Consider the following 13,646-nt stretch of genomic DNA (forward strand, 5'->3'; position numbering starts at 1 on the left):
GTCGTGCCGACGCGCTTGGCACTTGACTCGACGGAGTCGCGTCGGCAACGTTAACGTTGAACGTTGGGACGGACTTGAAGTAGTCGTGCCGACGCGCTTGGCACTTGACTCGACGGAGTCGCGTCGGCAACGTTAACGTTGAACGTTGGGACGGACTCAGAGGAGTCGTGCCGACGCGCTTGGCACTTGACTCGACGGAGTCGCGTCGGCAACGTTAACGTTAACGTTGAACATTGGGACGGATTCGAAGGAGTCGTGCCGCCGCGCTTGGCACTTGACTCGACAGAGTCGCGTCGGCAACGTTAACGTTGAACGTTGGGACGGATTCGAAGGAGTCGTGCCGACTTAGTCGCGTCGGCAAAGTTAACGTTGAATGTTGGGACGGACTTGATGGAGCACTGTCTTTTGGATGAGATGTTAAACAAAGGTCCTGACTCGCCATGTTCCCCCATTCAAGGGCGTAACTTTGGGTTTAGCATTGGGGGGGTTAAACTTGCGGTATAATTATTTATTTATTGAATAATTTTCTTGTGGGTAACATGCTAATTTGCCGTTCCTGTTGTAGAAATACATTGTGATACTTTTACTGATTTAGACTACTTAATGTAAATGCAGCTGCTCACTTGACTATATATGCCATAATGACACAGTAGTTAAATTAGGTGTTTAAGCACTAGCCAGCAGTTCCCACATTTTTGTTTGTTCAATATTTTATCAAAAAAGAAACAAGAACTTAAAGATTAATCAATTGAATCACTGTATTGGCACCTACATGCGGCAAATGTATTATGAACGATTCAACTCTCAATACATTACACAATACAGGGTGGCACACTGAAGTGCAGCTTGCACCTTTATTCAGAACAGATTTCACATATTGTTGTTGGGCATCACCAAAACTCACCATCCACTAACAAAATCTAAACAAAAGCATGTAAAAGAAGGCCTATCTGTAAATCACATTTATGGTATGTTACAACATATTAGGCTGCAACTTAACACACATTCCATTCAGATAAAAACACCAAACACCTGTTTATGTCTCAGTGTAAAAGAAATGAACTGTGCACACACTGACTTTAGTTAAGAGGTCCAATTTGTCCTGATGGATGTGACACACACTGCAACATGGTTCAGCCTCTGCTGTGTCATAGTTGTGCAACCTGGGGTCCGTTTACACTTGGTATTAAGATGTGTTTTCATCGATCAGATCACACGTGGACGAGAGAGACACATCACGTTTACACCTGCTATTTAAATCCGTCTCTTTTGTGCACTTTCGACACCTTCTGTCCTGAATACTGTGAGGGTGGTCTGTCGAGACGGTGGGCGAGTCTCTGCTGTCATTCAAATGCGAGCGGAAGTAATTATGAGTTTATATGGACGCGAAATAATATTATGTCGGAGTCCACTGCTTGTATAGCAGGTATGCTGCACAGTGTTTTTTATGTGTATATGTTAAAGCTTTCTCTGAATTGTTCAGCTCAATTGATGAAATAGGATTGCGCAACTTTCACACACGCTTTCAAAATGAAACTCCGGAGATCAGCTTTAGTGTTATCAATGAAAGGCTAAAAATAACACTGTTCACCGTGTGTTCGCGCATGTGTCACAAGTCGGGGTGGACCCAGCTGTAAATAGGGTCACGCCCCTTTCTCCACCTCGAGGAGATTCCCAAAACCACCCCAATGACCAGACACACAAGGTAAACATAATTTAAAAGATACTTTATTTATTTACTTAAAAAGGATAAATAGGGAAAGGAAAAGGGGGGGGGGGCTTAAAATGACGGCCACTCCAGGCTCTCCTCCTTTGCAGGCAGCTTGGACACAGCAACACAGTTAGTGTAACTTGGATACTTCTCGCCCCTCTGCTGTTCACAGCTCGGGCATGTGTGACTGTCCATAGTTCGTTCTACTGACGTTCACTCTGGTTCTCTCTCTCTTCCTTTACAGGCAGCCTGGATACAATAACACAGTTAGTGCAACTTGGGTACTTCTCACCTCTCTGCTGTTTACAGCTCAGGCGTGTGTGACTGTCCACAGTTCGTTCTACTGACGTTCACTCTTGTTCTCTCTTCCTTCACAGGCAGCTTGGATACAATAACACGGTTAATGCAACTTGGATACTTCCCACCTCTCTGCTGTTTACAGCTCAGACGTGTGTGACTGTCCACAGTTCGTTCTACTGACGTTCACTCTTGTTCTCTCTTCCTTCACAGGCAGCTTGGATACAATAACACGGTTAATGCAACTTGGATACTTCCCACCTCTCTGCTGTTTACAGCTCAGACGTGTGTGACTGTCCACAGTTCGTTCTACTGACGTTCACTCTCGTTCCCTCCTCCTTTACAGGCAGCTTGTATATAATAACACCGTTAGTGCAACTTGGATACTTCTCACCTCTCTGCTGTTTACAGCTCAGGCGTGTGTGACTGTCCACAGTTCGTTCTACTGACGTTCGTCCTAAGGGGGCGCCGGGGGCAGAAACCCTCTCGGCGAATCCGCTGGTCAGCAGGGGGCGAATCGTCACACCGCCTCACCGGGCCGAGCGCTGCCCTGTCCTCAATGCCCGTAGGCCGATCGAATACCAGACAGGGGCGCCCCTTTGTAGAGACCACGGGGCGGCGGAACTCCTTCGCCCTTCACTCTGCCACAGATGGAACACACAGGTAAAGTAGCAATATATATAGGTACGTGTTTGTACTCACACACACACACTGCCAGCTTCCAGGTTTTCACCGCCGCACTCTGCAACGGTCAACACACCGACGGGGCAACTTCCACGGCCCGCACCGTCACTGTTCACTTAAACCGCACACAGCATACAATAGTTGATGTTCACACAGCCGTCAGCCTCTCCGTCTCTTCCTCAGTGGAGGGGATGATGCGGGGTACGTCTGACAAGACACACAGCACTTGCACAGCAACCCACAGCAAATACACAGCACCACTTCAACGTGAAAAGGTTTTCAAAGGACATAGACTCACCCACCACTCTACAGGTGCACACACGCGACGCCCAGCGTCCTCCGCTTCGCTAAGGGCAGATGGGGGCGATGGCACTACGGCCGGAGCTTTTAGGTCTGCTGCTATGGCGATATAATCCACTTATTCCTGCGGCTCGCCTACCACGCTCGATCGGGGGTAGGGCCACTTTTCCTCTTCCTAGAGCGTTCAATGATACACAAGTTGGCAGCTATGGTTTCAGATCAAATCTAGAGCCAATACTCACGGCGATCTCCTTGGTAAACAGCTTACAACCAGCTTCGTTTCCTTAATCCTTGGTTACTCCAAACGTGTCACATTTACCGTTGTCTTCTTCTACCCACAGGGTTTCTGCTTACGGTACATCCGCTGAGAACTATGAGAGGGACAGAGAGAAAGTGCAACCAACTGCCAAACGTAACGGACGAGCACAGCTCCGTACTTCAACTCAACACTAACGCCACTAAATGTGACACACACTGCTCTCTTCGGGGTGCTCCTTTTTCTCTGTCCACGCATCGCCTTTCTTTCGCCCCAGGCAGCTCCTGTCTTCTCTCCGCGCGCTCCAAGCGCAGCCCGGATCAACGGAGCCTGCGGGCTCTTCAAAAGGTGCGTATCTGTTTGCTGCCCTAGGCAGAGGAGCTTTCCCCGCGTCGCTCCCTTCTCGTGCCCGAACTCCTCTTCTTGTGTTTCAGCAGAGCCCTTTTATTTCAACAGCCTCCAATCATATTTCGCTGCCTTAATCTCTCTCACCTGCGGCTCGTCAAGCCCTGATTCCGTCGTCCTGGCAACCAGGAAGTAAGAAGGTCCGTCCTCATATATGGCCCGGTGGGGAAACTTTCCGGGCGGAACCAAAACTTTCCGACTTTGGTTCCGCCCTTAAAAAAAAGATCGTCACCTTGTGACACATGTGTACCTCCGTTTGGTCAGGATTTTTCGTTGTCTGGCTTGAGTGGCTGCCTTTCAGTGTCCTTTTCATCATGCTCCGTCAGCTTTCTCCAACCATTCATCCCAGCCACTGCGCACGCGCAAAATAGTGAATAAACTTGGTAGAGAAAGCGGGTTGGGTAATACCAAGTAGCCGGTGCGGTGGGCGGGGCGGGTGGGGGGTTTACATTACAGATAATTTGAAATATAATTCTATCTTTATTGCTGGCAAATGAAATTAATGAAGAAAACGAACAAAAGTGTTCATTCGGAATATTTCATATTTATTTTAATCTGAATGATGTGATGATATTGGGGGGGTTATATTATCTGGATTTGATTTTTGCGGGGGTCATGACCCCCGTAACCCCCGTGCAAATTACGCGCATGCCCCCATTTATATGTAAAGCGCTTTGGGGTCTGCAGAAAAAGCGCTATATAAATGTAACAAATTATAGCTCCAATTTGCCTCAGCAAACATGCCTGAAAGTTGCTAGTATGCTTAGTGAGACCTGAATTAGCTGCTTCAGGTGTGTTTGATTAGGGTTGGAGATAAACTCTGCGGGACACCGGCCCTCCAGGACCAAACTTGGTCAGTCCTGCTGTAGACAGGGACAGGTGTATTCTCATAAAATACTCACACAGCCAAAATATCCCTAATATAAGCCCCCCTAAATAAAACACAAATGATGTATGATAAAAATATTATAGTGCAGCTCCAAGTGGAAACCAAAATAAGTGCTGAAGTGTAATTGCAGACATTTAAACATGTTTATGATTATTTTTTTGTCAATAAACAGACTATTTTAATAATTTTGTAAAATGGGGTAATCATACAGGAATGCAGCTGGATCCAGGACATTTATTAATATCAAATTAATGTCACCAGTAACAACCTACAATACAAGACCTGACAAACAACAAAAAGTATATGAAGGCTTAAATAAACAAGAAACTAATCAAGATTACAAACATGAGGTGAAAGGCAAATAATAGTAAAATAATAGTCCAGAGACACAAAGATAAGCAAAAATATAAGAAAGGCATGAGAATATATATATATATATATATATATATATATATATATATATATATATATTCCCAATAATGTCTTTAAAGGAACACGCCCACATTTTGGGAATTTAGCTTATTCACCGTATCCCCCAGAGTTAGATAAGTCCATACATACCTTTCTCACTCCGTGCGTGCTGTAACTCTGTCTGACGCAGCCCCCGCTAGCTTAGCTTAGCACAAAGACTGCAAGTGAATGGCTCCAGCTAGTATACTGCTCCCAATAAGTGACAAAATAACGCGATCATTTTCCTATTTATGTGTTGTGATTTGTATAGTCACACCATGTACAAATAACAAGGTCATATGAGACACAGCGATCTTTTAACAGTATACATACTGAGAACTATATTCTCTGAAGACGAAGCACTGCCGCATGGGCGGAGTGATCTGCTCGCAGCACACGAGAAGCCCCTGGTGAGGAGCAGAGAGTTCGGTCAGAGTTGTGCAAATCACTCCGCCCATGCGGCAGTGCTTCGTCTTCAGAGAATATAGTTCTCAGTATGTATACTGTTAAAAGATCGCTGTGTCTCATATCACCTTGTTATTTGTACACGGTTTGACTATACAAATCACAACACATAAATAGGAAAATGATCGCGTTATTTTGTCACTTATTGGGAGCAGTATACTAGCTGGAGCCATGCATTTCCAGTCTTTGTGCTAAGCTAAGCTAGCGGGGGCCGCGCCAGACAGAGCCACAGCACGCACGGAGATGAGAGAGGCATGCACGGACCCATCCAACTCTGGGGGACACGGTGAACAAGCCAAACTCCCAAAATGTGGGCGCGTTCCTTTGATGATTAAACAATTAATTATTCTATTTAAATAAAATTTTACTTTGATACGCCAGTCCCTCCCATTCACCCAAACGGCGCATCTCCCCCTGTCGCTCCACTTATTGGCCTCTCAACCCTGTTGCTATTTTTTTACCACTTTCGCTTGGGTTTAGGGCTAGAACAACTTTTTTGTTATATAAAAATGACATCCTAACCAAAACCCCAACTCTAACCCCAACTCCAAGCGACCATGGCTTAAATATGGACAAAAACATGGAGAAACCTGTATATTAAATAACCTCATTAAGCAAATCTAAAATCTAACCCTAAACGAAAATGGTTTAAAGGTGCAGTGTGTACATTTTAGCGGCATTTAGTGGTAAGGTTGCGAATTGCAACCAACGCCTTAGTCCAGTGCTCACCCCTCGCTTTTGAAACACATAGAGAAGCTACAGTAGCTGCTACCGGACAAACATGTCATCGTCGGATACAACTTAGTAAAATTGTCCGTTAAGGGCTTCTGTAGAAAAATGGCGGCCCAAAATGGCGACTTCCATGTAAGGGGACCCTCAGTGTATGTAGATAAAAACGTCTCGTTCTAAGGTAATAAACACATAACGGTTCATTATGAAAGGTCTTTATACACCCCTGATAATATAGTTTTGTATATTATTTTGCACTTCTGTCAAGAGATCCTTCTAAAAATTACACACTGCACCTTTAAAAAACAGAAAAAAATGGAGAAACCAATAAATAAAACGACAAAAAAAGATGCACCGTTCAAGTGAATGGGAAGGACCGGCGCATCACATGCACGCCAAAGTGGAATCCGGCGCATGCACTGCACAACCTCCACACCTCGTGCCATTCACAAGCATCCCCAGGAGACTGGGTAGATCAGACCTGCCTCGACACAAGTATTCCAGAGAGCCATGTAATGATGATATCACACAGAAACACATGTACAGTTAATACAGTTTGCCAAAACATTGATTGATGTTCATTTTTGTAGTGATGGTTTGGAAATAAATTACAACTAATAAACAAACAAAATCACACCCTCAGTTCTTTTGGCAGACATGCTTATCCATGAAAGGGCATATGGATGCCTTACAGGACCAGCATTTCACCATTGTGTGTTTATCTTTTGTCTGCATTCCACATCCCTTACACTGATCCAAACTTTTCCCATTCCCATTCGGCACCTGTCCCTGTTGCTTTATGAGACTCTCCAAGGAACTCTTAGTGTTGGTATCTGTGCAATGTGCTATTCCGATCACAGTGATTCGCTTTGGGTCCCAAACGCAGTCTTCTTCCATTCCAGCAACGGCGGCTGTATCGTATCCATTCTGATGCCAACTGAGTTTTAAGTGCAAACCCTGGGAGTCTATCCTCTTCACTTTACCTACTTTCACACGCAGCTTGAACACAACTCTGTCACCAGGAGCACAGGATCCCGGGTATCCCATGGCTTTGCCAATGTTCCCGCTACAGTAGACTCCAGGGCCCAGAGTTCCTCCACTAGGGGCTCTGAATCCTGATGATATGATGATAGCTGTAGCATTGCTTTTGTGTGTCCCGTGGTACATAATGTAGCCGTGGCTTTTTTGGGGTTCTTGACCTGCTTTAAGGTGCTTTGATTTCTCACTGTAGGACTTCCATCCACTAAATTGTATTGGCATTTTGGTGCTTATGTAATACTGTGAGAGGGTAATAAAATACAGTGTGAAGTATGTGTTGGATTTGTCTTTTAATCCTTACTGAACCTGCAGTTCCTACAACACAAAATTAACACAACAATGAACAGTCAAATTGAAGTAGCAAAATTAATACAGTACCATTAGGTACAGATATGTATACGTTTGGTACCGTTATGTAACATTGAGATACTAATATCTTTAATGTACTAATAAGCTTTCATTGGTACAAAGTATGTACCTCTGATGTACTAAAATAAACTCTAGAGGTGCAAAGGTGTACTTTTTTCATAGGATGTAGCATTGTTGTAGCATTGTGGCCAACCCAGCCTGGTTTTAGCTGATGTAGCATGCTGGTTTAAATGTGTTTTGGTCTTTTTTTCCAAGCTGGACTTGGCTGTTCAGGCTGGGAGGACCAGCGTACCCCAGCTACTCCCACCTTGAACCAGCCAACCAACTTATGCTGGTTTTTAGTAGGGCAAAAATTTGATATTTGTAGATAATCACTGTTAATTGTTGGTAACACTTTACTTAGGGGTGTTTATAAGACTGACATTACACCTTCATAATCATGACATGACATGTGCCATGAACATGAAGGAGATTTTATGCACGTTTATGACAACTGTCATTAAGTGTCATTTGTTCAAGTATGTAATTTTTAATGCAAAGATGACATTGTTTGAGATATCTTTGTAATGACAACTTGACATTAACCAATTAACCCTATATCACGCAAATACGTGACTATTTCACGTATGGACCAACGTGAAAATGACACGTTTTGCCGCTTTTGAACGTGAGCATGTCACGTTTCCTTTTTGTGTCACTTTCACGTTTTGGTTACTCAACTTTTTTGTCCTATTTTCAAACCATTTTCGCTCCGGTTTAGGGTTAGATTTGGTGCTTTTGTTATATGTCACGTTAAGTATTTGTCACTTTAAGTATTGGTTTATAAAAAAAAAGATACAAGACTTATTCTTTTATATTTTCTAAACTTTAACCAATTGTCCCCTGACGTTGGGGTTAGAGTTTGTTTAGGTAAGGATGTCATTTTATGTAAATCTAACCCTAAACCGAAGCGACAATGGTAAGAAATTAGGACAAAAAAGTTGAGTAACCAAAACGTGAAAGTGACACAAAAAGGAAACGTGACATGCTCACGTTCAAACGCGGCAAAACGTGTCATTTTCACGTTGGTCCATTGTGAAATAGTCACGTATTTGCGTGATATTGGGTTGAACCAATACATCATAACTTGTCATGACAAATTGACATTTCCATACATAACTGACCACTTCTTAACAGTGATACAAATTGAATTTGTCGTTAAAGTGTCATTAAGTGTTGACACTCTGTCAAATCGTTTTATAACAACGTCATAAATATTTTTCTTGACCTCAACTACAGTGGTACATATATAATCTGTCATTTAAATGTCATTAAGTGTTAATACTCTGTTAAATAGTTTAATAACAGTGTCATGTATATTCTTTAGTCCATAATGTTTTTTTTAGTTTCCTCCAGGTGTTAGAGAAATAAAATCAATCATCCAATAATAATAATAATAATAATAATAATAATAACAATTGTTTTTATATATATATTTTTAATCTTATTGTATTTTTCGAGACATAAAATTAAATAAAAACAGTACATTAGAGGGTTAAGCAATGCAGCATTGGGTCCATTTGTCAGGAATGGTTGGAGAACGAACCCAAGTGCAGACAGGTCGGGATGAAACTAATATTTATTTGGACTAAAACAGAAACAAAAACCCACGTGGGGGCAAACTACATCAACAAGGTAACAAGACTTAAGAATAAACACATGAACTAGACTAGACTTGAATACTTAATTAGAACAGTTTACTTAACTTGACTAGAAGACACACGACAGTACAAAGCAGTCAATGACACAGTCAAAAACACAGTACGATAACAGACAGAACAAAGGGATACAAGACATTATATAGGGGAGACATAATGAGAGGGGCAGGTGATCACAGTTAACAATCAGACACGAGGATAATAAGGGAGGGTAGACAAAGTGACAAGACACGAGAAACACGTGGTCTAATAAAACAATACTGAGACCACGTGATCCCACACAAAACATGGGCCTGTCATTATCCTGCCTTAAGACTAGACTTGAACAATGACAGGAGGGCAGAATCATGACACCATATCGCTGCTAAAACTGTTAATTACATCAAATTAATTAATTAAATAAATTAAATGCTTTGTTCGTTTTTCTTCTATGTCTATTTTAGAACAGGCTGTGTGAGAAAGAATAAGTTCTGTCAGTTAAGTAAAGTTCTGTAAAGTTAAATATAATCCCTTGACGTGTCTGTTGCATTTTGGTAAGGTATTTTAAATTATTTGACATAGTAATAACACTTAATGACATCTTAATAGCAAATTTAATTTGTACCACTGAAGTTGAGGTCAAGAAAAATATTCATAATGCTGTTATTAAACTATTTGACAGAGTATTAACACTTATTGACGTTTAAATGACAGTTTAATGTAATGTCAACCCATAAAGATAGTGTCACGACAGGGTTGGAGAGACAGGACGCAAACGCAAGGTTCAACAATAAATAACATTTTATAATAAAAACACGAGGGCAGACATGGTGAAGGCAGAAACACAGGAACATTAACACAGGAACAGACAGGGTATCAATGACAATGATCCAGCAGTGAGGAAACAGAAGACAGAGGTATATATACACAGACTAAATGACAAACAGGTGTGATGAGGCAGGTAATTAATCAATGAATGTCCAGGTGATAACAATCGGAACAGAGACAAGACATGACACGGATTAACCGTGACATTACCCTCCCCTCTACGAGTGGCTACCAGACACTCACATAAAACACAACAAAAACAAAGTCTGGTAGCGAGAGTCCAAGGGAGGGGTGGAGGGCTTGGGGACCCTGGCGAAGCCGGCAGCCGCCGGGATGAGACCAACAGGACGGTTGGCCAGACTGCGCCAGGAGAACCGGAGCGATCGCTCCGAGAACCGAGGCAGACGAATTACCCCCCTCCTGGGAATCGTCGACGATCAGATGCCCCCGGAAATCATCTCCCATCCCCTCGCGGAAACGGAGACCCTCGGTAGCCACCCCGGGGAAATGATCGGGCGTGGTCCGTTCCGGATCCCCCTGCGAGCAGGATGGTGGTCCTCCGAGGGACTGTCGACGACGACTCAACCGTTGGGGGACCGCCTGGGCCGATCCTCCTCCCGCAGGAGCGAGCGATCGCTCACGGTGGTCCCCAAGAGACATCGGGGCTGATGGGGAATGAACCCCAATGTCACTACTCCCCCTCGACGAAACTCCTGGGGGAGCCGCCCTCCGTGAACCTGCTGCGTCCAGTTTGGCTGGATCATTCTGTCACAACAGGGTTGGAGAGACAGGACGCAAACGCAAGGTTCAAAATAAATAACATTTAATAATAAAAACACGAGGGCAGACATGGTGAAGGCAGGAACACAGGAACATTAACACAGGAACAGACAGGGTATCAATGACAATGATCCAGCAGTGAGGAAACAGAAGACAGAGGTATATATACACAGACTAAATGACAAACAGGTGTGATGAGGCAGGTAATTAATCAATGAATGTCCAGGTGATAACAATCGGAACAGAGACAAGACATGACACGGATTAACCGTGACAGATAGGTAGTATCTTAAGTTTGATAATATGTCATGTTTATGGCAGATTTATGACAAGTTTTGATGTATTGGTTTATGTCAAGTTGTCATAACAAAGACATCTCAAACAATGTCATCTTTGCATTAAAAAATGACGGTATCACTTACAATAAGGGTGCACTAATAATCATGAATTCATGCTTAACTAATGCACAGATAATACTGAATTAATGTATTACTAATGATTATCTAAGCTATTCATTAGCTATTCATTAATGATTGCCTCATTAGCAACTAATGAAGAGTCTGTCTGATTAATATATTAGTTCATATATGAATTGTTATTAATTAAATATTTAATTGTGGATTAATTCCATCATCACTTCTTTTATGAACTAAGTGTGTTAATTAATTTGTTAATTACCACAATGATCCAAAGCCTTATATTTGAACTTCCAGATAATACAGGTAAATATAGCATTAATATATTATTAATTACAGCATTAGTAGTGTGTTAATTAATACTATTACTAAATAATGAGTTAATAATAATGTGCCTCAACAAGTAAAGTCACAACATAATGATATATTTGCAAACCATTAGCTAATGATTAATTAATAATTAAAGACCATCACTAGAGTTTATAAAAGCTATTTATTAAACAATGTTTCCAAAAACATTGCCAAAAACACATTTCCATAACACACTACATTTAAACACAACATTAAAACATAAAAAAATATATAAAATGAAATAATATAAAAATAATACAAAAAGAACACTGATCAAAATTAGACAACACGTTCAGATACCTCACAGTTATCCGTATTAATCAGGCACCCGTGCTAATACATAACACAAATGTACATTTTTAAGTCCAACCGTTTCAGTCTGTCAGTCGTACAAGTGAATGGTAACAAACTCTGATAGACAAAAAAACATGCAGACAAATCCAAATTAAACACTGCGGCTCGTGACGACACATCGATGTCCTAAGGCTTTTGCTCATTGTGGTAATTAACAAATTAACACTGTTAGTTAATAAAAGAAGTGATGATGGAATTAATCGACAATTAAATATTTAATTAATAACACATTCATATATGAACTAATATATTAATCAGACAGACTCTTTATTAGTTGCTAATGAGGCAATCATTAATGAATAGCTAATGAATAGCTTAGATAATCATTAGTAATACATTAATTCAGTATTATCTGTGCATTAGTTAAGCGTGAATTCATGATTATTAGTGCACCCTTATTGTAAAGTGTTACCGATGAATCAATTAATGCATAGTAAAATACACAAGACATTTTTTCTTCCCACAAAAGTATCTCACTACCAGTCAGAAACTGTGACTAACTACTGACAGATCTGGTCTCCAGTCAGCTTATGAACACATCACAATATATCTGAAGACACATACAAACACGACCACTGATCCAGAGACCTCTATGACAGCTTGACAATGGAGCAACAGACACGTCCAGCTGGGGCTAGGTGGTATGACGGTAGAAATTTAATGGTAGAAATACCACAATAGATACGTTTGGACAGGTACGAGTTGGTAGGAGAGTTTTATGAGCATAATGTCGATCAAACCCATGACGTCTATGGTACTAACGCAGTGCTCTACCAGTTAAGCTAAAATAACAGTCAACAAAAAACTTTCTAAATGTGTTACTGTGGCTGTAGGCAAGTGATACATTCATGTTCAATGCTATTGAAATAACAATATATTTACTTCTAAAATAACTAAAATAAACTAAAATACAGCTAATTGATGTAAATTTTTATTTACATATTTTCCCTAAATATTTGCAGACACATAAAAGGTATTATATTAATTAAAAAAAGAAAAAGTCAACAGACTGATATTAATTTTTAAATTGTCATATATAATTACTTTAAATGATGAATCAATCGATTGCATAATGACCTAGTCATACCGTCCCACCCTTAATACCAGCTGAACAAACCACATCAGCCATGCAGACAAACAGAGCCATGCCATTACACAGACACTCACACGCCCACTGTGGAGCAGACAGCTCCCTATGATATTGTAAAAACAAAAGCTGGACAAACGAGGTGAGCGGCGGGGCTTCATACCTGCCAACAACCCAACCTCTGTAGCTGCAGAGAGCGAGAGAGAGGCTTCAGACGCACAACCTCACACACACGCACACTGAGGTCAATAGCAACGTATATAAATGGATTTCTGGACCATCTCTCACACACCCACATTTCACCAAACCATCTGATGCTTTGTCTCAAGTCTCTGGACCTTAAAGCTGAGTGATTAGGAACTATAGGATAAGTTAATAACAGGAATGAGAGGCTGTAACTATAAGACACTAATAGCAAACAGTCGCTACCATAATGGTTACTTACGGCAGGACACTGCAGCATTAGTTAATGAAGAACAAATAAGCACTTATTTACTCACAAAATAGTGTGTTTTCACAAGAGAGGCCTCTATAATATAGGCAGAGAAGTCCATTTAGAAG

General features: G+C 41.4%; 1 protein-coding gene and 1 long non-coding RNA gene across 2 annotated transcripts in view; both read right to left on the minus strand.

Moving 5' to 3' along the window:
- LOC129416100 (uncharacterized) overlaps window positions 1-13,646 on the minus strand; it is a 61,341-nt gene that overhangs the window by 43,234 nt on the left and 4,461 nt on the right. The gene's annotated exons all lie outside the window — the stretch shown is intronic.
- LOC129416099 (uncharacterized) lies at window positions 5,944-7,950 on the minus strand. Its single transcript, XM_055170353.2, has one exon. It carries the CDS (start codon window positions 7,444-7,446, stop codon window positions 6,826-6,828), a length of 621 nt encoding a protein of 206 aa, XP_055026328.2. The 5' UTR covers window positions 7,447-7,950; the 3' UTR covers window positions 5,944-6,825.

The sequence above is a fragment of the Misgurnus anguillicaudatus genome, chromosome 11 (assembly GCF_027580225.2).
Source record: "Misgurnus anguillicaudatus chromosome 11, ASM2758022v2, whole genome shotgun sequence".
Classification (NCBI taxonomy): domain Eukaryota; kingdom Metazoa; phylum Chordata; class Actinopteri; order Cypriniformes; family Cobitidae; genus Misgurnus; species Misgurnus anguillicaudatus.

Excerpts from the sequence above, each read along its gene's own strand:
- LOC129416099 (XM_055170353.2), bottom strand. The coding sequence starts at position 7,446 with ATGCCAATACAATTTAGTGGATGGAAGTCCTACAGTGAGAAATCAAAG.